Here is a 21,937-nt window from a genome sequence, read left to right as displayed (position 1 = left end):
TAACATTATCATGTGGATTACATCATTGCAGATTTACTATTACAGATTACTATTAACTTGTTCCTCTGAAGGGAAGAGGTCTGGAAAGTCTTTCCAGTAAATCAGGTTAGGCTTGAAAGTAACCTAGAAAACTAGCTAGACTTGGACACTGAGGAGAGAAGAGAGAAAGGTTATATACATATTGACATTATGAGCATGAAATTTGGGTCCTGAAAGGCATACTTGTACCAAACTTAGCACTGTCTACCCTTATCTGGTATTACAGTTTGGAAGCTTTTATTATAATTCATGTTCTTTAAAGATCTGTGCTGATACACACTACTTACACACATAAGCATTTACAGCCATTTATTTGATAGATTCCTGTGAACCAATGTGCAGAGCATATGCAGAGGGACCTGGACAGGTTGGATCGATGGGCAGAGGCCAGTGGGATAATGTTTAACATGGCTAAGTGCCAGGTCCTACATTTTGGTCATAACAACCCCATGCAATGCTACAGGCTTGGGGCAGAGTGGCTGGAAAGCTGTGCAAAGGAAAGGGATCTGGGGGTGCTGGTAGATGCTCACCTTAACATAAGCCAGCAGTGTGCCCAGGAGGCCAAGAAGGCCAATGGCATCCTGGCCTGTATCAGGAATAGTATAGCCAGCAGGACCAGGGAAGTGATCGTCCACCTGTACTCTGCTCTGGTGAGGCCGCAGCTCAAGTACTGTGTTCAGGTTTGGGCCCCTCACTACAAGAAGAACATCGAGGCCCTGGAGCGTGTCCAGAGAAGGGCTATGAAGCTGGTGAAGGGCCTGGAATACAAGTCCTGTGAGGAGTGGCCAAGGGAGCTGGGGTTGTTTAGTCTGGGGAAGAGGAGGCTCAAGGGAGACCACATTGCTCTCTACAGCTACCTGAAAGGAAGGTGTGGGGAGCTGGGGGTCAGCCTCTTCTCACAGGTAACTAGTAATAGGAGAAGAGGGAATGGCCTCAAGTTGCACCAGGGGAGGTTTAGATTGGAAATTAGGTGACAGTTGTTCTCAGAAAGAGCAGTCAGGCATTGAAACGGGTTGCCTAGGGAGGTGGTGGAGTCACCATCCCTGGGGGTGTTTAAGGAAAGGTTGGAGGTGGTGCTTAGGGACATGGTTTAGTGGGTGATATTGGTGGTAGGGGGATGGTTGGACCGGGTGATCTTGGAGGTCTTTTCCAACCTTAATGATTCTATGATTCTATTAAGTGTCATGCCTATATCCCAATTTATTTGTAAATAAATAAATAAACCTGCCTGTGCTGAATTAACATAGTATGCTCACTTAGGTAGATCAGAGTAGGATGAATTGCACAAGTAGTTTTCCCTTCCACAGTATACCAGTATACTTACCAGTATACTTACCAGTATACTTTTTTTTTTTTTTTTTTTTTTTTTGTCTTTTCGATGTCACTGTGATGAACTTTTGCAATGTTGTTAGTTGCAGGCTGCTGATAAGGGGTGTTTTGGTTTTCTCATCTTTGGTAAACTGATGGTATAAATAAAATTCTCAAAACTTAAGGGAATGTGGGCTTGGCTTTTGGGAAGGAGTCAAACATCTTTGCATCCATTCTTTACACCTCATATTAGGCTTTGCATGCTTGGTATTGCAGCTAGCACAAGGCATTCTCACCAACTGTAAATAAAACTATAGATCATATTCAGCAGTAATAGTTCTGCCTTTAAAATGGATCATTAATGTACTGTAAGAAGTTAAATAACTCATCCTGTAAATCAGGTAATTGAACTGCTGCATGATTGTGTCTTGACAGATAGGGTCATGTCAAATTGTACCCTGTTATTTCCCCTTTTTCCTCGTCCCTATTCCCCTTTTTTTTTTTCCCTTTCTCCTTTTCTCTTTCTCCTTTCCCCTTTCCTAAAACCCTCACATCCTTGTAATAAGAGTTGACATTGATCGTAAAGCTCATGAACAGCTGTACCTAAACCTGCTGGATTACAGCAAGAGATTTACCTTGGTTTCATTTTTACACCCTTTCTTGTATCTCATGCAGAATAGATGAGAACCATGTAGCCTCATTTTTGTGACATGAGTAAAGCGGATAAAGTATCTCTCTCCTCTTGGCATTTAAATCTGACTTTACTGTTGCTGGCAAAGCAAAAACATTAATTGCATGACTGTTACATTACAGGCGCATCCTATTTTTTATGTCAAAGTTGACAATTTTCCATAGTGTTACCACAAAACATGCAAGAAGCTTTATTGTGAGGGTAAATGCAGTTGCTCAAATAAGATGACTTCTATAAATCTAAAAGGCTTCGAGTCAGGAAGGAGTCTGTGGACTTCGCTCTGACTATATTTTTGCAGAAGCTTTCTGGAAGCCATAGGAGAGTCCAACCCAAACTTGCAGGGTGAAATAAAACTGTTATCCAGTAGTTTGACCATAACTCGGAAGGTGCTGTTAACGCCACTTCAGATATTTGCAAATTATATTGAATTATTCAAAAAAACAAACCATTTCACATGATTTCAATAATGTTTCTCTTGAATGACAAAAGGAAGTGTGAGAGGAATTGTTAGGCAATGTAGCTTGTTACTACAGGTGGTAAACCTCAGGGAGGGCAAGGAGCAGGCTAAGGATTTAATGTCTGTAGAGGCTAGATTGCACTCTTGTTTCCAGGCATTTCTGCTCTGGGTCACATTGAGGGCCCAGCAGAGGGGAACTTTGTACTGTGGCTTGAACTCAGCCTATTCCGCTGACAACTTTTAGCTCTGAGGTTACTACTGGCTCTGGGCCCTTAGCAGATAGGTAATTCATCTGGCATTTTGACTCCCTTATGAAAGCTGTAGACCTGTGCCTCTTTGACCTGAACATTGAACCTGGGATCAGGTTTTGCTTGGAAGTGCTGCTGGTAAACACTCTTTTGATGACTCACACATCTCTGAGGTGACTGCTCTCCAGTTAGGCAGTCAGTCAGTCACTTTCAGGGATGTCTTAAAGTGGAGGCTGGGGCTGCTGATGAGTTAATGGGAGAAGGAACCTAAAATAATGATGTAAGTTTTTGACAATTGTAGACATCTGGGGCTCTGCCAGCCCTGATGCAGTGGTTTTAAATATCCTCATTCATGGAATCACAAGTGTGATGCAGATGGATATTAGGAAAACGTTCTTCACTGAGAGGGGCACTGGAACTGGTTCCCCAGGGAAATAGTCACAGCACCAAACCTGCCAGAGTTCAAGAAGTGTTGGGACAACACTCTCAGACATAGGGTCTGATTTTTGTGTGGTCCTGTGTAGTGCCAAGAGTTGGACTTAAGGATCCTTGTGGGTCCCTTCCAACTCAGGATAGTTTATGATTCTATGAAATGCCAAAATATGAATATTTTAATGATGAAGGAATTCACTTAATTATGAAAGGAATATGTCTAAAAAAGTTCTTTCATGGCACTGTTGAGCAGGGTTGGGAAATGTGTGTTGCCTTTTAAAGTGAATGATGTCATTTTCATTTCTTTATGTGGAACCATTTGTGTGAGTTTTCTTTCCTTTATTTTTTATGGGTTTTGTTCATCTTTAAGTTTAATAGTTATGTTGATACCAGATGCCAGCTGTCTACCAATTCAGAACAGCAGGCTGCTGGTGAAAGACAGTCTCTTTAGAATAGAGGATAAAGAATAACAGTCTGATTTTGTTCAAGGAATATCTACACATTGGACAGGGTTAGAGAAGTTCCTGTATTAACAAAGTGCTCCTACACTGACCAAGGGTAAGAAGAGATATCATCTCTCATGATAGGCAAAAGTCTTCTGCTATTTGATAGCTTTCTTTAATCTGTAGTGCAATTGGGATCATGACAAAACTAAACTGTCATTGAAATTGTGAGTGGAAGAGAAGTGCTTGGATTTTGTGCTTTCTGCAAAAAATAGATAATACATAAGAAGAACCCTTCTTCTTTCCCTCCCCTTTCATTTCCCTTCTGTGGAGATGGTGATGGGAGCATATTTTTTAAAGCATGATTTTGGAGATCTGACTTCTGGTGTTTCATACCATGGGGATGTCAGGGAAATAATGTTGTTGCTTTGCAGCATGTGGCTGACAATTTTCTACTACCTTGATCTTTGTTTTCTGTGTGTGCATGATAAAAAACACTTATCTCCATATGCTTTTTGGTGTTCTGGGAGGAGGCATCAGTTGATGTCACACATTTATTTTCACTATTGCTGGCCAAAGCTTGGTTCAGTTTATGTTAGATTCTTTGCAAGGAGTCCCTGACTTGCAGATGGACATTCTGATGATTTTATAAGTATCAAGTATTAAACTATCGCTGTTATAGTGAGAACCTCCTTTCTTCCTACAGGTAAAATACAGAATTTAAATTATAAGGGTTTTCTTGTTTGTCTCTGAGGTGTTGGACTTCTCAGAGACCAAATTTATAATCTGAAATAGAAAAGCAAAATAGTAGTGAAAAATAAAAGTGTTTTGAATCTAAATGACTTCACCTTTCATGAAGGTAAGTTGTTGATAGAGACAGAATTGATCAATTAAACTTTGCATTTAAATGTCAACTTTTGTCCTTTAAAAATAAAAAGATCTTGTCATCAACTGATCTGACAAGATTATGGTATAAACACAACTCAAATAGCAAGAAAGCATAAGATGGCTGCCTGAAGTTATTAGGGAGTCAGAGAGCTTTCAATAACAGGAGGCACTGAAAAGATTATACGTGCTTTGATTAATGTAGGACAAATGACATGGGGTGTAACAGAGGATTACAAAATAATGAATTGTGTGATAAGGGCAAATGCCAGAATGGGACAAATAATTAAGCTGGAAGGCTGACAGCAAATGATAGGAAGATTTTTTTTAACATAATGCCTACCTATGGAACTCGATGCTGGAAGATATTGAGGTTAAAGTCTCAGCAGAATTCAAGAAGGATTAGCTGTTAATGGAGATGGAATGATGTATTTGCCCCAGTAGAAGATGAGCTAAAACCCCCATAATTAGAAGGGATACAGATTCTTATATTAAGGGGTTAAAGGGCATAATCAAAATGTTTCAAAGATCTGGTACTCTCTGCTGCCTGGCAGAATAGGCTCATCTGCTTGGGTGTGTGCTATTTTTTTGCCTCGCAAATCTTCTGTGTTCTCCCACCTGCTAGTGGAAGTATTGGTAAGGTAGTTTTGAGACTCTTTCTTTAAATGTCCAATATAGTTGCTATATTCAAAGTCAGCTATTAATGTTTTGCTTTCTGTCTGGATTGTAGGTTCTATGTTGTATGGGTTGACTTGATCTTGGTACATGCACTGCAAAGCCCCAGAAAGTTCAAACTACTAGGGCTTCTCAGAAACAAGCAATAAATAGCCTTTCCAGGTTTCAGTTCTTAAAGGTGAAAATAGCAATGGTGAATTGCATACTAACATAGTCTTTAGAGGACTAAATCTTTAGTTTAGCATAGTTCATGATGTTTATAAAGTGAAGACAAAACTCTAGAAGACCCTTGTGCTAGTACACATTTTGATTTAGAAGCTTAAATGTAGGTAGCTGTATTTCTGTTTTTAATAAAGTTATGTTTTTCCTGTAACTTTGAAAACTCAGGCATTCTTTCTGCTCAGTCTGAGGGACAACTGGTATGAAGGTGTGACATAATCACAATTTCTTAGCTTTGGGACCCCACATTGCACTTTGACCCTCATCTCCCATGTCTCCTCTGCATCAGCATGTCATGTTATCATCTGCAGCTGATCGTGGTGGGTTAAGGTCCCTGACATGGTCTACAACTAATTCCTTTGTACAGTTTTGAGACAGAATGTCATACTGTCATGGTTTTTAATGGAAACATCATGGACTGTGCCACAGAATATTTGATGCAGTGGGAAGTCTTATAACAAGGTCTTATTTTATTGATTGTCCATCCAGTGGGGACACCATGTTAGAAGGATAAACTGTTCTTACAGGTATATAAACAAGATAAGTATTAGTTTAGACAACTCAAAGAGAGTTTACCTCTTTGACTTGGGTAGGCAAGGAGAGTTACTGTGTTGCTGATAAGGCTGGTATTTTGACTTGCTGGAGTTTATAAGCTCTTTGTTGCGAAGCCAAGGGCATGGGAGTCCAGAGAACTCCATGTTTTTGTTTTTCAGGTGATATTTATTTCAGCTATGATTATTTGAACACTCTCTTCTCTTTAAGATTATTCCAAAATGAACTGTGTATTTTTTCTAAGCTGAGCTTTCATCTGTATATGACTTCTTATGCCAGAGTCACAAACTACTCTTTCCAAATCTTGTTACATGTCTCCCTCTCATGGTCTTCTAGGATTTGGAGCAGTGACTTGAACTGCTGATTGGGAAGCTATAGTCCTTCAGCTTATGCGGAGCAATCTAGCTCTTTTGTCTACCTACTGTAATCTAGGTAGTAGTACCTAATCTTCCTGCCTGAGGAAGGAGTGTATAACTGAGGCTTTGGTCAATATCATTCAAAATAAAAGTGTGAATTTAACAGCTGTTTTCCTGGAACATTTGATAGCGTATATGTTTGTGCATCTCTCTACAAGGCTCCACATTTTTCTGAAGTCATGCAACAAGATTACTAAAGCTCATGATTTCTAAAAATATTTAATTCCAGAATGGTGCAACGGTTAGTGTACTAACCTGGGACTATGTGAGGCCTAGATTCAGTCCGATCCTTTGCCAGTGATTTCCTATCTATCCTCAGCAAACTACTTGATCATCAAATTCCCCATGTTTAAAATGGCTACAGTACCACTACATTAGCCTACATGATGGATTGCATATCATGGTGACTGGAGTTTTCATTTCCCCTCTTCAAAAACTCCTAATGTTTCATATTTTCAAGTCTGGAATCATGGGATATCATAAGAGAAGCTTAAGAAATTTTTACTCAGCCTTTGACATTTATTCCTGTTCTTGCCTGCTATAGTCCCTGTCCCCTTCACTGTGTGAGCAAGGTCATCTAGGGGGCTGTTTTGTAAAATAAATTGGGATCTTTTACAAAGGAAAAAGTAAGATTTTTTTTCTTCATATGCTGCTTAAATACACTTGTATCTGTATTATGTCTTTATAAATACGTGGTTATAAATATGTGTCTAAACTTGGTCAGCTTTTGTTCTGCTTTGCATCATGGTTCCACAAGGCAGTTGTGTAGAAACAGCTGAAGAGGGTAGAAACAAACAAAAGTGTTCAGGAGCACTGTAGCTGTGTGTAATTGGCACCGAAGTTCTGGTGAGATAAAACTAAAGGCTTAGGAAAAGTACAAATAAAAAATGAAGTTGTTGGGATCTTTGTTCTGAGGACAATGGTGTGCTGTTCCCAGAAGAGACCTAGGCAAGTTGGTATCAATAGGAGACCCAGCCTATGTTGTCTGGGCGTTGTTACTAATAACCTTCCTTTCCATTCTTTCTGCTACACCAGTTGTGACATTCACTTTTGTACATTATATCTGAAAGTGGCCTAAATTCTTACCACTGAAACTGGACTGAGCTATTCAGATGTCAGAGGCTGATATTTTTTCTTTGTCCCAGGCATTTGTGTTGGAGACTGAGATTATATTTTTGATGTGGAGGCTTTTTTTGGCATCAAAATTCTCTGATTCAGTAATTGAAGAATAATGAAGTGCAGAGCGAGCTTTTGAATGTTTTTCATGCCCTAATTACTCATCAGAGATGAGAGCTGCAGTGAAGCCAAATATGCTCTTTCCTGTGCTGAGGTCCCATGTCAAGTGGGACAACTGTAACGTTGAATGGCCTTGCAGCAACACCTGCCAATAAAGTCTCGATCAGAGAAAGTTACGTGTTATGGCTAGTCAAAACACAGTTGGAGGAACTGGGTACAGATTTTTCATTGGTTATTTTTTCAGCAAATAAGTAGTTCTGTGTGATTTATTAACTGAGCTACATAAGCACTGAGTTAGTGTTTCTAGCAGGAGGAAGTGGCATCTAATCTGTAAAGCTGCTCTGGGGCCTTAGATTCAAGTGTCAGAAGGTTACTGAAGCTTGTAGAGTCTCCCTAGCAGCATAGCCGTAGGAGAGTCATGCGTTTGCTTTGTACACCAATGAAGGGGAAGCTACGCTGGTTCATTTTGCTCCAGTGCTAGTTACTCAAACTTGGATTTTGAAAGTGGGTATTGGCTACACTTATTTCTTTGGCTGTGCATTCTAAAGTATAAATGGTGATGTAGACCGGTCATGGTTAGCTCTGAATGAAAGGTGCTTTACAAGTAATTTTAGAAAAAGCAAATCTTTTGTAGTATTTGAAAGCAAAAATAGAAAAATTGAAAACTGAAATTTGAAAGGTGGTCTACTAATAAAAAATTGAAAAAAAAGCACGAGGAAGAATTGTAGTGCTTTTTTTTATGCATTAGTTTTCACAAATGCACTTTTTTTTTTTTTTCCTGAAGATCTAATTCCTTTCTTTCTATTTTATGTAAGTGTAAAATTTATAACAAACCAAAGAGTAAATATTAAAAAAATGTTTTAGACTACTTGTGCATTCTCATATTATTTTTGACTGAGATCTCAGTTTTGTAAATTCTAAAAGTACTTCACAACCAGTAAATGATTTTTCAAACTGAAGAGCCTTTTCAGACTTCTAAAACCATGCTCAGGCATTTGCCTTGTGCTTTGACTGATACTTATACTGCAAGTTCCAGTGTCTCAGGTAGATACCTGGTCATGGCCTGCAAGTTTCTCCCATGTTTTTTTCTGAGACTGGTGGTCCTTACAAACTTCCAAGGGAGCAGTTGTTATTCACATCATAGACATGTACAGAAATGCAGAAATGCCCCGCTTTGATCACTGTAATTTATCTTTTTTTTTTTTTTTTTTTTTTCCTAGGGTGTTTTGTGAGTAACCTTCTCTGCTGCACTGTATGATGTGGACTACTTAGTCATTATCTTGTAGTCATATTTCTGATGGAGAAGTTTTATGCAAGTAGTTCTGAAATTGCTTTTAAAAAGCAAAGTGAATAAATTTGTTTGACACAGTCTTGGGCCTGCCTGTTAAAATCCTGTTCTAACAAGAAGCAGAAGAAGTGAGAGAAGGTTATTACATTTACAAATACTATGTATTTCATGGTATGAAGTACTTCATGGTAGAAAGATTTCTTCACAGAAAAGGCTTATCAGGAGAGGTACTGCATTGCTTTAGAATGTTGATTCTAATGTTGCAATATAAAAATAATAGAATTTTAAGGTGCTGTTGGGCATAAAAGACTGAAGAAATGTGAGAGGGTCAGTTAAAATTGGGAATAACTTTTGTTTTTACTGGTAGCTGTATTTCTTTTGTAGTGGCCTCCTGAGATGATTTCTTTCTTAAAAAAAATAAAAAATAACCAGCAATTTAAATGTTTTCCCACTTTGCACCATCGATGTGCTCTTTTTATGGTTGTGACAAAATGACAAATTTGTAAGTTCCAGCTGTGACCTGAAGTTTTTCTCTCCCTCCACTCCAAGCACTTGCACACATAGGCACCACCACATTTGCACACTCCTGCCCACTTTGTTTCAGAGCTCTACCAGATATGTTGTGTTACTATCCAGAAAAGTAATGTGGCATTTGGGTCAGAGTTTCTAGTTCACAGTCTACGTGCAATGTAGGATGATTTATTAGCATACACAAGAATAATCTCTGACTTACTAGTTAAACAGACTGTAAATAGCTGCAGGTTCAGATATCCTTGCATTTCAAGTCTTAAGAATTGACTGATCATCCTTTAAGAGACAGCAGCTCTGCTTTTCTTATTATGGTTAATTATATCATAGGTGATGGCGTTGTGCTATGTGCATGTATAGATATGTGCCTATTCAGTGTATGTCAGCTGCTAGTCTGTACCAGTTCCTTGTCCCGTGACATTTAAGCCAGAAAAAAATGTAAGTACGTGCAGTCACTGTTAATTTTGCGAGCAGGGAGAGGCTAGGTCTCGTCTATCTAATCCATACTTTTAGCAGAATTTTATTGCATAAAATGAGTATCATTACCTCACAGTTCAAGCTCATAAACAGCTAAACAGTACTTGACATTTAAAGAGATTTTCTGTTGTGCACTTGTACAGTCAAGAGTAATTCTAAATCCTCTTAAAGGTACTGTGTCATGGAGGTGTGCCCTAGGGGAGAAGGCTTCTTCTAACTGGTCAGATGGGAAGCAGAGAGGAGGGGCAAGCAAGAGGGTGGATTTATTACTTGATAGTTAGGTCAGGGATTTCTGTGGGAAATGCCCAGTGGTTGCAGCTGCTGATGATTTCACATCAACAGCAGTGAAACACAGAGCGTGCTGTTACAGCTGATTACTGAATGAGATACTGCAAACGGGTGGCAAAAAAAAAAAAAAAAAAAAAAAGACAGCGTGTGTGAAACGGTCAGAGAGGCACAGAGAAGGAAGCTGAGAGCAAGAAAAGTGATCAGGCTACAGGAAAGTCGCCCAGGTGTACTGCAGAAGCTTTTTGGAAATGGATGCAAGGACCATCTGCTGCCTATAGATTAGAGGGCTGTAGACTAAGGGCAGAGAGAAGGAGCTTATGGCTTTTCTGAATAAAAATTGAAGTTCTGCATAACTGATTCATCAAGATAAATCATGAGTATGCTCCTGCATGGGATGTTAATATATAAATCCATGGTACAGATAGAGTACAGTCTGCATTGCTATAAAAAATAGATAAAAACAACAACAATGCAGTGAATAAATTCTGCAGTGATTATCTGATTTACGTATGAAGAAAAAAAGAAGCAAAATACAGACAGCCCTTATTGTACTGTGCGTTTGCAAGGCACTGCGTTTAATGGTGAGAGATGCTATACATTAAATCTGACAACTGTGGAAAGAGAGATCATGGAGAAGTCAAGTAGCGAGGATTCTTCAATTCACCGGAGTCCATCTTTGGATAGCAAAGATTCAGATTTTGCTAAGCCTTCCGCCTCAGGGAGGCAATTTGGTCGAGGTTTTACTGCTGGAGCTTTCTATGGTACAGCTGGATCACGCACACAGAACCACGCCGGGGTTGGAACCGGGACCGGTGTTGGAACTGGGACTGGCATAAAAAGTGACAAATACAGTGCACCCAAAGGCAGCAAATATGTGGTCTTTTATCTGGATCTGTCCTTTGTTTTCCTTTTAGAATTTAAGAAGTGCAACATGGCAAGAGGCTGCCTGTGTTGTTTGAAATATGTGATGTTCCTTTTCAATTTGATATTTTGGGTGAGTACTGCCTTTTCAGTTGCCTTCATTTATTAGTGTATCCTGTACTGCTGCATTATGTGAATAGTGCATCTGTGAAGTACTACAGTAAGTCACCCCCCCCCATGTTTCCCTCCCCTCCCCCTCCACCTGCATAGAATATTTTCCGTGTTAAACCTGTGCCTAATGGGAAAATGCACAAGCTTTCTATATCTTTACTATCACCTGATTACTGTGGTTTAACTACTAATTCTTGAAACTCAGTGTTCTAATATGTGTTTTGAACTGTATTATTTAAGAAAGGGCAAAATTGTTGTCCTTTAGGAAGAGCAGAATTATTGTAGCATTAAAGTCGTGTGGTTAGAAGGATTTTTGCATTCTTTTGTAATACCTCATATTTTATTAAGCTGTAGGTTAGTTTAATTTAGAAGTGCATTCTCATTGCTGCCATAAATCTCATTTATTTTATGTAAACTTCATTTGACAAATGGCTTTTTCATTTGAACGAAGTTCTGTTCCATTTGTCCAATTAAAAACAGTAAATTACATATGTTCTAACCTATTATGGTATCAGCATAAATGCGAAATTACTGGAATGATGAATTAGTCTGGATTCAGTTTCAGCTACATTTGTCCATGTTGATGTGTGAAGTTGGAGACTTGCATTTGCTTCTCAGGGGTCTAAATTCTTCCCTTGGCCAAGACACATGAAGAGTTGTAACAATGCCTCAGCAAGCAAATTAAAAGCATAGTGCCTACTTTGAGCAAAACAGTGTCACGTACAAGGGAGGGAGGAAAAGTTCAAGTCAACTGCCAGCTAGGCATCCTTAAGTGAACAGTACTTTTGAGGAAATCACAGGCTAATTGAAATACTGTGTATGCATGAACAGAGCTCAATATGAAGTAGTTTGCTTTGTTTAAAATCAAAGCACACTGCTTTCCTGATGGTTGCAACTTCTGGACAAATGAACAAAATCATTCATGGCTGTGATCCAGAAATATACAATATGCCTCATACATAAACGAATACACCTCTTTCTGGATTTATTTTGGAAGAATGACCACTAACAGTCCAGATACCTATCTCTGATGTAGGGCTCATCAGTGTACAAATGGATGTCTTACTAGGAGTTTCTCTGTTTCTCTTGACCCAGTTACTGAAATAACATTGAGAGAAAGTATTAATGGGAGATTTGGTATAGTGTTGAACCACCCAAACAACAGTGATCTTTTAGGAGTAATAGATTAAAATGTTTCAGTCACTGAAGTTGTGGGAATCTTACTTAAACAGAAAGATAGGAGTGGTAGATGAAGACCATTTGATCAAAATTCACTAGTAATTGTTTTTATTTTTTATTTTATGTATACAAACCCTACCAGAATGTTGCCTTAACTATTCCTGGAATAAATCATTTCTATTTGACTCAAAGGTTTTATTACTTTGACACCTTAGAAGTATGTGTATATATATATGTATATACTTATTTTCATGTACTGTATGTTGCCATTATTTTTTATAGCTCTTCTGATACCATTGTTCATGTCCTCTTAACTGTCACCTTTTTTTTTTTTTTCTTTTATCTTCTTCCCAAGCAGCAACATTGGCTGGGTATAAGACCCTCTGTGCACATTTTTCCATTTCTTGACCTTGCAAACAATATTTTAGACCTCTTCTGTGTGCTCATCTATGACTATTTAGCTTCTGCTGGACTTTGTACAAATACATTGCTTCTTGACTAAGTCTAACCTACTATCTGAAATAGTCTAGAACCCTGTACTTGCTTAACTCTTACCTCTGAATCCCCTTTGCCCCTTCCCTTATATGTCTTTTCTAATTAGGCTTATACTGCTTTTATTTCAGTTATTAAACTTAGTCACATCTCTGTCTGATCTAATATATATATATATTTATGAGGCAGGCTAAACAGAATGAATATGGTGCTTTAATGACTGTTACAGAAAAATGCTAAAATGCAAGATGTCAGGTAGTTTACAACAGAAATGTGATCCATTGTCCCGATTCAGAAGTCCCCCGTTCTTGACTCTATCTGACTTAAATTCAGTTTTCTAGCCAGTCTTGACAATTCTGTGCATTCTTCCAGAGGACTGCAGTCTTGCTAGATTCTTGTTCTCTATAACCAGGCTATGCTATTGTCCTGTGTCTTGAGCCATTTGAATAAATAAAATTCTTCTCTTTTTATTCATGGCAATGTGAGCTAGAATGAATCATGCTATTGGCAGATGTTCTTGTAGTTTGACATCCCTGGCTTTGCACCTGGAACCTATGCTTGTCCTACTATGGCTGTCTTGGTTGTTTGGCTCTACATGCACTCCTTGCTGACACTGAAATTGTCAGTGCCTCCTGCTAGACCAGCCCTGTCCTTCCCTCACAGCTCTGCCACTGCCCCCAACTCCCTGTACTGGAACACTCCATGTTATTTTAGTCCTGTCTTTCCTCTCAACTTTTTTTTCCCCCATTGACAGGTTTGCTTGTTCTCGTCTGTCCTGGCTTTCAGCACACTGGGCTATTAAGTACAGAATGTGTCTCCAAGCATCACTGTCAGGGCCGTGTTTGAGACTGTAGCACCCTGCTGCAGTTCGAACCTTGCTTCCTTCTGAATTTCTGTTAAGAAATTCAAGTCCAAAACCATGAATTTGTGTCTGCTCTTGAGCAGTGGCTTTCATCTTTTCTGATGCAAGGTGATTTTTTTATATATTATATGTATATATAAAAGAAGAGTCCTGTTTGAGCATGAAATCTGTCTGAACTTCATATTTAAAACCAAGTGAGACTCCTGTTCTTAGAGGTGAAGAGACCATTTCCACACGTTTATATTCTGACAAAGTCAAGAATTGTATTTTTCATACAGGAACTGATTTAGGCAACTGGAAACATAGGTGGAAAAACTGTGTTTCAAGGAATTTTTATAGACACAGTCTAGCAGCTGTGTGGTGAATGAAGCAGTTAATGGGCCATCCAGTCTGCTTGTCACAAAGCTATGTTGTTCTGAATCTGTAGTAGCAGAAGGCTGGGCTGTGGGAAGTGATGTTTTTCTCCAGTAAAAAGGTGGTTCTTCAATACTTATATACTTCAGTACTTGTAGGGTCCCAGAATGCTGGTCACTATTAGCTTGAACAATTCTCAGTGTTGGCTCAAAGAAGGATGCTCTTCTGTTGAAGAAGAGGAATCTTTGTTCATTATTTGCTTCTTGGCACAGAGAAAAGGACATAATCTGTCCCTCGTGCAGCACTGAGCTGTGCTACACCTTCAGTCTGGCAACCAGCTCATGCATATTTGAAGACCAATTATATATGTGTGTATATATACATATACAGTATGCACATTGTTTTATATATATACTATTTTGTATATGTTATTTTTTTATATGTACCTATATATGTATATGTATGTATATGCCTGAAGGTGATGGAGAAGCACAGTGGTTAGTGGATTGTCTTTATCTTCGTATAACAAACATACTGCCACTGTGATAAGTATGACAAAGAGGTGGTGCATTGTTTCTGCCAGACAGGAATTAAGTGTTGGTAAATTAGATTCATGACAATAAAATACAGGTTTTGAAAACTCCTAGCAGATGTATGAGTTAATGTGGAAGGACTGCATGTGAGTTCCACAAGGCAATTTGATCTAAGTGTGGCCCAGCAGTAAGTCGAAACAGAAGGTGTTTCTCCACCGTATCACTGAGGGCTTCAGGTGTTTCTCTGTGGCCCTCTGATTCTTAGCAGTTGTTCATGGCCATCTGGCATTGCTTTCTTTTAGAGATTAGGGAAGTCTGAGCTGAGGGTTAAGGAAGCTTATAGTATTTAAATGTGTGGCTAGGATGATGATTTACACCGAATTTATCCTAAGTGCATAATATGTTTTGCATATGATGGACGGGGCAACTAGAAATGTTGGTTGATTTAATTTGCCTTCAGAATATTTATGTGCAAACACATGGAGATTGCAAAGCAGCCAATATAGCACTGCAGAAGAAATCAAATATTGATTTTTGCTTCTACAGATTACAGCTTAGTTTTCAAGAAAGGTAATCACCAAATGTAAAGATTAGGGTACAAGTATTTAATGGGTACATTTCACTTCATTATTATTTTTTTTAATTAGAAAAAAGATTTACAAGATTTTTTTTTTTTTCACAGACTATACCAGAAAATCTTATTGCCGTAAAATGTAAATTTTATAATCCAAAAATTTTGAAAAGAAATTTTGTTCATGAAATGAGAATTTCATAATGAGAATTAAAAGGTAAAGTTTACAGTGACAGGAATAAATTACTAAAACTTCAGTAGAGAACTTTACAAGTAGACAGTCTTCCAAAGTATAATTTGTTCTATTAAATTAAGGTTATGACTCCACATACAGTGAAACATTCATAATACACATCTTGTTAGATTTCAGCATTGCTTTCATTTTAATATAAAACGCATTTTATTAGGGGTAACATCTAGCAAGATGATTAAATTTCTCATCTTCTGTATTTCAATGGGTAGGAAGGCTAAGTATAGTCAGGAAGGAAGATTCTTAATGTGGCTTCTTCTATAAGTTGTTTATACCTAAACTACTATAAATTCTCATAGGAATAGTACCTGTTAATTAATAGTGTAATTATGAGCAGAAGTTAACATTTATCTAAGTTAAATGGAGTCAAATTTCCAAATCCAGATATTTATCATACAGTTTTGAAATAAATTTTTTAGTTGTTTGTGAACATTTTCTTTTTGCTAAAACATAGCTAGAAGAGAAAAATGTGCTTTGGAAAGTTGCTGGTCCAGAAATATCAGTGAAAAGTCAAATATAGCAAATTTTTCATTGATGGTGTTATGAAAATTATACTGCATTGATAATTTGCCTTATTTAATCTTATAGCAGGAGTGATTCATATATTTTCTTATAGATGAAAAATAATGTTGTATGATTATCAGTGAGCATAAAGTAGCACAGCAGCCATGAAAGTCACTTTTTATTAAGTATCAGACCAAATTAAAACAAAGGGAGCGTGTCCCTTCTCTGGGTGAGGCTGGTGTCAGAAGTATTGATACTGTTGAGCAGCTAAAAATTTTAGAATGGCTTATATGGGGTAATCCATTCTTAAATGTGTATCTGTCCCTATCTGGAATAACTACTATAGCACACTAGTCTGAAGTACAAAGCTTTAATGCTCATCTGAGCCCGCTGGTCAAACAGATAAATCTTGTGAGCAGACTTTGTCCCTATGCATAACCGAAAGTTAATCTCTGAGGTTTAAGAGAGGCACGGCAGAGGGTTTGTTCCTGAAATGAGAACAAAATTGTACATTACAGACTGCTTAGAATGCAAAGCATTTTGAAATTCTCTCATTTGTTGTCCTGCCCTGAATGCATTATCTGATAGCACCCATTTTTTGACACAGGGAATAATGACAAGGAGAGACAGTGAGTGACCCCAAGATGCTTTTTCTCTTGACATAATAACAATATTTACTTCTGCCATATTTTTACTGTGATGACACAGAACAGCAGTGAGGTGACAATTGTACAATTCCATGAGAGTAAGGCTACTAAAAATAAAAATAATAATTTAAAAAGTTATTGAGGGCAATACAGTGAAATCTGGAAAACCAATGGTCTTAATTTTCTAAAGGCTAGTATGTTCAGTCACATTAGCAGGAAGAACTCAGTTTTTAATAGGGATTTGAGAAGCTGTGAAAAGAGTCCGGCGTTTAGTTTGTTTCCCCTCCAGATGGTATACCACTCTTTAGTTTGCCTATGTAAACATGCACATCAGTGTTGGAGTACAATTAGACAAATGTTTTTGCATGTCAGCATTTTGGCTGAGAGAAGAAAATGCAGTATGTAGTTCAAATGCTGTGGTGTCCTAATGAATATGGTGTAAATAAACTCCATTAAAAAAAACTGTAATGTGACATTATAGCTTAATAATCAAACTTGATTTGAGGCCTGAGACTATTTTTATTTTAAAATAGCAAGGATTGCTTCAGAGCTGATTTAGACTGGTTAATCCAGGTGGTGGAGGCCCCATAACTGTTTTTAGGGGAGTGAGTCTAAGCAGTTGAAACTTGACAAGGGAGACATCCGATATGGCACTTTTCATGGTGTTCCTCTCACTTACTGCTCTTTACTAACACCATATTTAATCAGTTGGTGTTTTTTTTTTTTTTTTAATAATTAATTTTGTTTTCCTTCAGTGCAGAGGTGTTTACTCCAGATGTAGGTAGGTGTGAGGGCCATTTGTATCTGTTATTTTGGATAAATGATAAGTTGATTCATAACTCAAAAAGCAGATGTTTTATACATCAGTTATAATGTAGCCTGCTGTATATAGTTTCCTCATTTGTATATGCAGACAGTCATTGAAAGTGAGAAGCAGAATAAGAATTTGAAACTAGAAAGCATGTGACAACCCCCAGCCTTCCTGAAGGTTAAACCTCTTGAAGAATATTCAAGTTCTATTCCTTATATCCTCTGGCTGTGTGACCTTAAGCAAATCTCTTCAGCTCTATGTCTCAAGTCCCCAGTTTTTAAAAATAATCAAAATACCAACTTTTATAAGGCTATGGTTGTAATCATGGTGTAGAATTATTGTTAGCTTTGTTATTTTATCTTAGTAACTGCAATGTATCTTACTTACCTCTGGACTCACAGGCTCCTGTAGAACGTATCAGTAAGCTGCTTGATTTGGCCTTTGTTAGCATGCTCCCTCTATGTCTCTTTGTGCTGCCTTCCTGGTAAGTATGTCTGCAAAAAGCTGATCCAAAGGGGTATAATCTTCCTCACGCATGTAGAATAGGATAAGCTTGTAACTCCATTGTCTGGCTGTCTGAGAGGGCATCTGATTTGCTTATTTAAATGTGCTGATGAAGAACAGAACCTGAGTAGAAAAGATGAGGGAATGTAGTTCAGTTTTTGGAAAGTAATGTTCACTTAATTGGGGTTTTGCTGTACATAACGTTAAGACATTCCAAGGGGGCAGCCAAGTTGTTGCAGATAATTTGGTATAGTATACTTAGTAGTTCCTCTGTGTTCATACTACATCACTGGTAAGGTTACCCAACCTTTCAGCATCTCACTGGAACTTGGAATTAATGGAGGAATTCTGATGAATATTTTGGACTCTGTTTTAAATACCTTGAATGTATAAATAAATTACACCTTCCAAGAAAAGTAAAGGGACCTAATATGGCTGGAGGTATGTTGAACAGTGAATATTTGCTGAGCTTTTTGGGGTGATAACATAAAATTTAATCATTTTAATATCAATTTAGAGAAAAGGCTGCAGACAGTGAACCCAAAGCAATTTCAGAACTTTCTGGAACAAATTAGACCTAATTCTATTCAGATCTATTCAGCTCAGTCCCTTGCTGCTTAGAAGCAACTTAAATTGCTGCATGTATTCAGCAGACATAGCCAAACTTCCAAGTGTTTGGAAATTTGGAGTGATTGTTCTTTCATCCATCATTTCCTGAACCAGGCAAAAGTTCACGTTGCTGTCCAAGCCTCTTTCATTGAACCACTCCATCTAGCTTAGCAGGGATATTGAATATTTTTGGAGCTTGCTGCTGGTTTGAAGTTCAAAAGTCATCTGTCATTTATCTTCATTAGTGTCTGTCAAAACTTGGCACCATGGCAAATAGGTTTATCACTGCTGAGGTAGTGCAGGTGGTGCTAGGTATGCCACAGCATTACTATTCGTCTAGCTCATGTTTGTGGTTGTCCTTTAACAAGTCACAGTCAAGTCCCTAGAGCATTAGTAACCAGTCTGAACCCAACTGTAAATGTTTAGTGTCACAGTTGCCACATAGGCTTTCATCTAGTTTCTCACCCAGTGCCTCTGTATGCTCTAGCTGTTGGTCGTCCTTGCATCCCTTGGAAGGGAATGGAAGCTGAAGCACAGCATGTCTAGCTAGCAATATCTTTGATTCTGTTTCCTTGAGTTGTTTATGTTCGTTGTTAAATGAAGTATATGAGAATTAGTTTTTCAGAGTCAAAAGAACTAATAATTTAAAAGAAAATTGTTGCTTTTGTTTTACTCGGGAAGGAATTGTGCACCCATGGATTCTTGTTGAGTCTGCTTGGTCCTCACTGCAAGCTGAATTTGCTACTCCTGTCTTTTTGCCCATCTTCTGACTATCCTAAATGTAAACCCTTGTGCACCAGAGAGGCATACATTTGAAAATACATTGAACTACTAAGTGTCTATGTGTCTTTCTTTCAATATAATACTTGTCGTGGAATGTCAGAGACTGAATTTGTATCTTTCTGATTTCTTTTGTATACTTCTTCATATTTCTTTCTCAAGTGCATTCAGGTACAATTTCAAGGGCTGTAGGTACAAACTGTAGGAAGTCACTGCATGACTGTTGATTCTTAAAAGCAACATCTTGAAACATCCCTGTGTGATTGGGAAGTATATATCATGCATTGAGAGTCATTGCAAGGATTTAAAATCAATAGAAATTGGTGTGCTAATCTCTTGCTACTTACAGAACTATTAATTTCCAAATTGTAAGGAGCTGTGATTTACAGTTTTTTAAACTAAATTAAGCATTTTTTTTTTTTTTAATTTCTGTATGGTTAAGAGGACTGAAGCAAGAATATGATGAGCTTTCAATGAAAATATGGTTATGAACAGACAACTGTAAGCCTGTAAGCTGTAGGGTTTCATCAGCTTAACAAATTACTAGTAGTTAGCAGAGATGTATTAGTTGCTTGTGCGTACGTTTCTGCTATGCTGTACATGCAATGAAAAGCATGTTAAGTTAAACCAAACAGCTTACTCTGCAAATACTGTGTGTAATAGTTAACAATGGAAGCAGTTAACTCAGACTAATTCTGTCATATGTAATAATCTCTGTATGCCGTAATGTACGATCACTGTAATGGTGTACATTCTGAAATGGTGCAAAAATGAAAGAGGGGTAAAAATTGGCACTGCACAATAAGATTCACTTCATTTGGTAGCTCAGAGAACTAAAATCCACATAAGATTTGCAAATCTAAAATGAACAGTTTTGCAACTGATCACTTCTGATTCATTAGATTTTTGCACCTGAGCATGTAGCAGGTCCTCTGATTTTTCCTTTTAAATGGTTTGACTTATATAGATACATAGTAACTGAAAGTTATTCTGCTGGTAACTTTAAGTAACTTTGAGTTACCACGAAGGCTACTTCTGAATCAGAGGTTTGTTCTTCTTTTAGGGTTCTTGATTGATTTATTAAGCACATCTTTAAATAATGTTGCTGGATGTTACATTTTGTTAGTATCTGTGTCATTGCTGGGTAGCTTGCATTCTTCACAATTCTTATTTTTTCTTCTGTGTTGTCTTGGAGAACTTCCAACCAATTATGTTCTTAAGCAGGTAGAAGAGCTGCCTGTCAATAGATTGTAGTTCAGAAATGTAAACTCATTTCACATCATTTCAAAGCAGTTTTAAACTAAATTACTGATTAAGAATCTTGCTGTCCTATATGCTTGTTCACCATCCATTCCAGTTATTCTAGCTATCACCATGTTCCCAATGAGTGCCTTTTCTGCAGTGTCCTTTGGTTGCAGACAAAGCCAGTTCAGGGGGTGAAAAAAGAAAAGACAATTTTCTGATCTTAACTGCTCTTTCCTCAGAGTTCTGATTGCCCTGTCATCTCCACTTCTGCTGTTTTAAGGAACTGACATTACATCTGTTGCTGTAAGACTTAGTCCCTTAAGACCATTCGATGTATTTATCCTCTTGACACCTTGTAAGTATGGGCAGTGCTTTTATCCTCATAATACAGATGGAAAGCTACCAAAACAAAGAGAATACCTACAGTGGAGCACAGGCTAGAGGGCTGAAAGCTATTGAAGACCAGAACTAGCAAGTCCACATGTAGTACAGATATGCTTGTATGGAATTCTGTTTGGTTGTGTGTGCATGGCATTGTACATGAGCTTAGAAATCCTGCTTGTCACATATCATAAGCTTGGGTGTCTTTTGCTGCAGTCTTCCCTGCACTTTCATTTCCAGATTAGTTTGGGCAGAGAGCTTAAATCTGTCTATATCCATGGCGTAGATGTGTCCTACTAAATGTTTTGTACAAAGTTAAACTGAATCTGGACCTCTCAAGTCTTTCATAAGTGTCTTAAGCAACAGGCCATCTGTTATGCCCAGTGCCTTGTGGGAGACTTGGTGCAGGCAAGACACCTCTGAACTCTGCGTGCTTATATAGCATGGTCCCCAGGCATAAGACTCCTTTCATGTTCAGGACCTTAAGACCATCCAGGCTGTACTCTCCAGAACTCTAGCATGTCACTGGCTTCCAGAATTACCTAGAAGAGTGGAAGTTTTCTCATGTCATGTAACAAAAATCCTAAAACTGCCCACTACCTGTAAAGTGTCCCTAGGAAAATTAAAGCTGTCTTCTTGAGACTGTCAACCAATGGACTTGAGTCAAGGTGAAGACTTTGCTAGGGGATATCTCTCTTTGCTGTGTACATTAAAATAAGTTATTTTATGACTCCAAACTAGCTAATACAATAATTTCATGAATGGTAAATAAATAAACCAAAATAAACACTTACAAAAGGTAGAGGAATTAAGATGAAAAAGCTTCCTGTTGCATATCTGGCAATAATGATTTTTTCTGCTTTTCCAAGCCTTTGAAGCCATCCGTATGTGTGTCTTCAGTTGTCAAACTTTTGCTATAATTGCCTTTTCAGTGGGTAAAATGTAGAAAGAACTCTCTGGTAGGATCTTTTTATTCCACAGCCAGGATGATGTGTTTATGT

The 21,937-nt window shown here is 37.9% G+C and overlaps 1 protein-coding gene across 3 annotated transcripts in view; it reads left to right on the top strand.

Annotated features, from left to right (window-relative positions):
- Nucleotides 1–21,937, top strand: part of TSPAN9 (tetraspanin 9) — a 171,795-nt gene that overhangs the window by 66,024 nt on the left and 83,834 nt on the right. Inside the window, exons 1-2 of one of the 3 annotated variants that reach the window (XM_084294414.1) lie at nt 2,972–3,023; nt 11,097–11,176. In XM_084294414.1, coding sequence (XP_084150540.1) covers nt 11,114–11,176 — 63 coding nt within the window. In that variant the 5' untranslated portion in view covers nt 2,972–3,023; nt 11,097–11,113. Of the gene's footprint in view, nt 1–2,971; nt 3,024–10,185; nt 11,177–21,937 lie in introns of those variants that run through there. The other 2 variants (XM_084294415.1, XM_084294413.1) reach the window with 2 other exon arrangements.

The sequence above is a fragment of the Netta rufina genome (genome assembly GCF_964035555.1).
Source record: "Netta rufina genome assembly, chromosome: 1".
NCBI classification, from domain to species: domain Eukaryota; kingdom Metazoa; phylum Chordata; class Aves; order Anseriformes; family Anatidae; genus Netta; species Netta rufina.
Note: the sequence above shows the minus strand (reverse complement) of the source record. Positions and strands in the feature narration are given on the sequence as shown.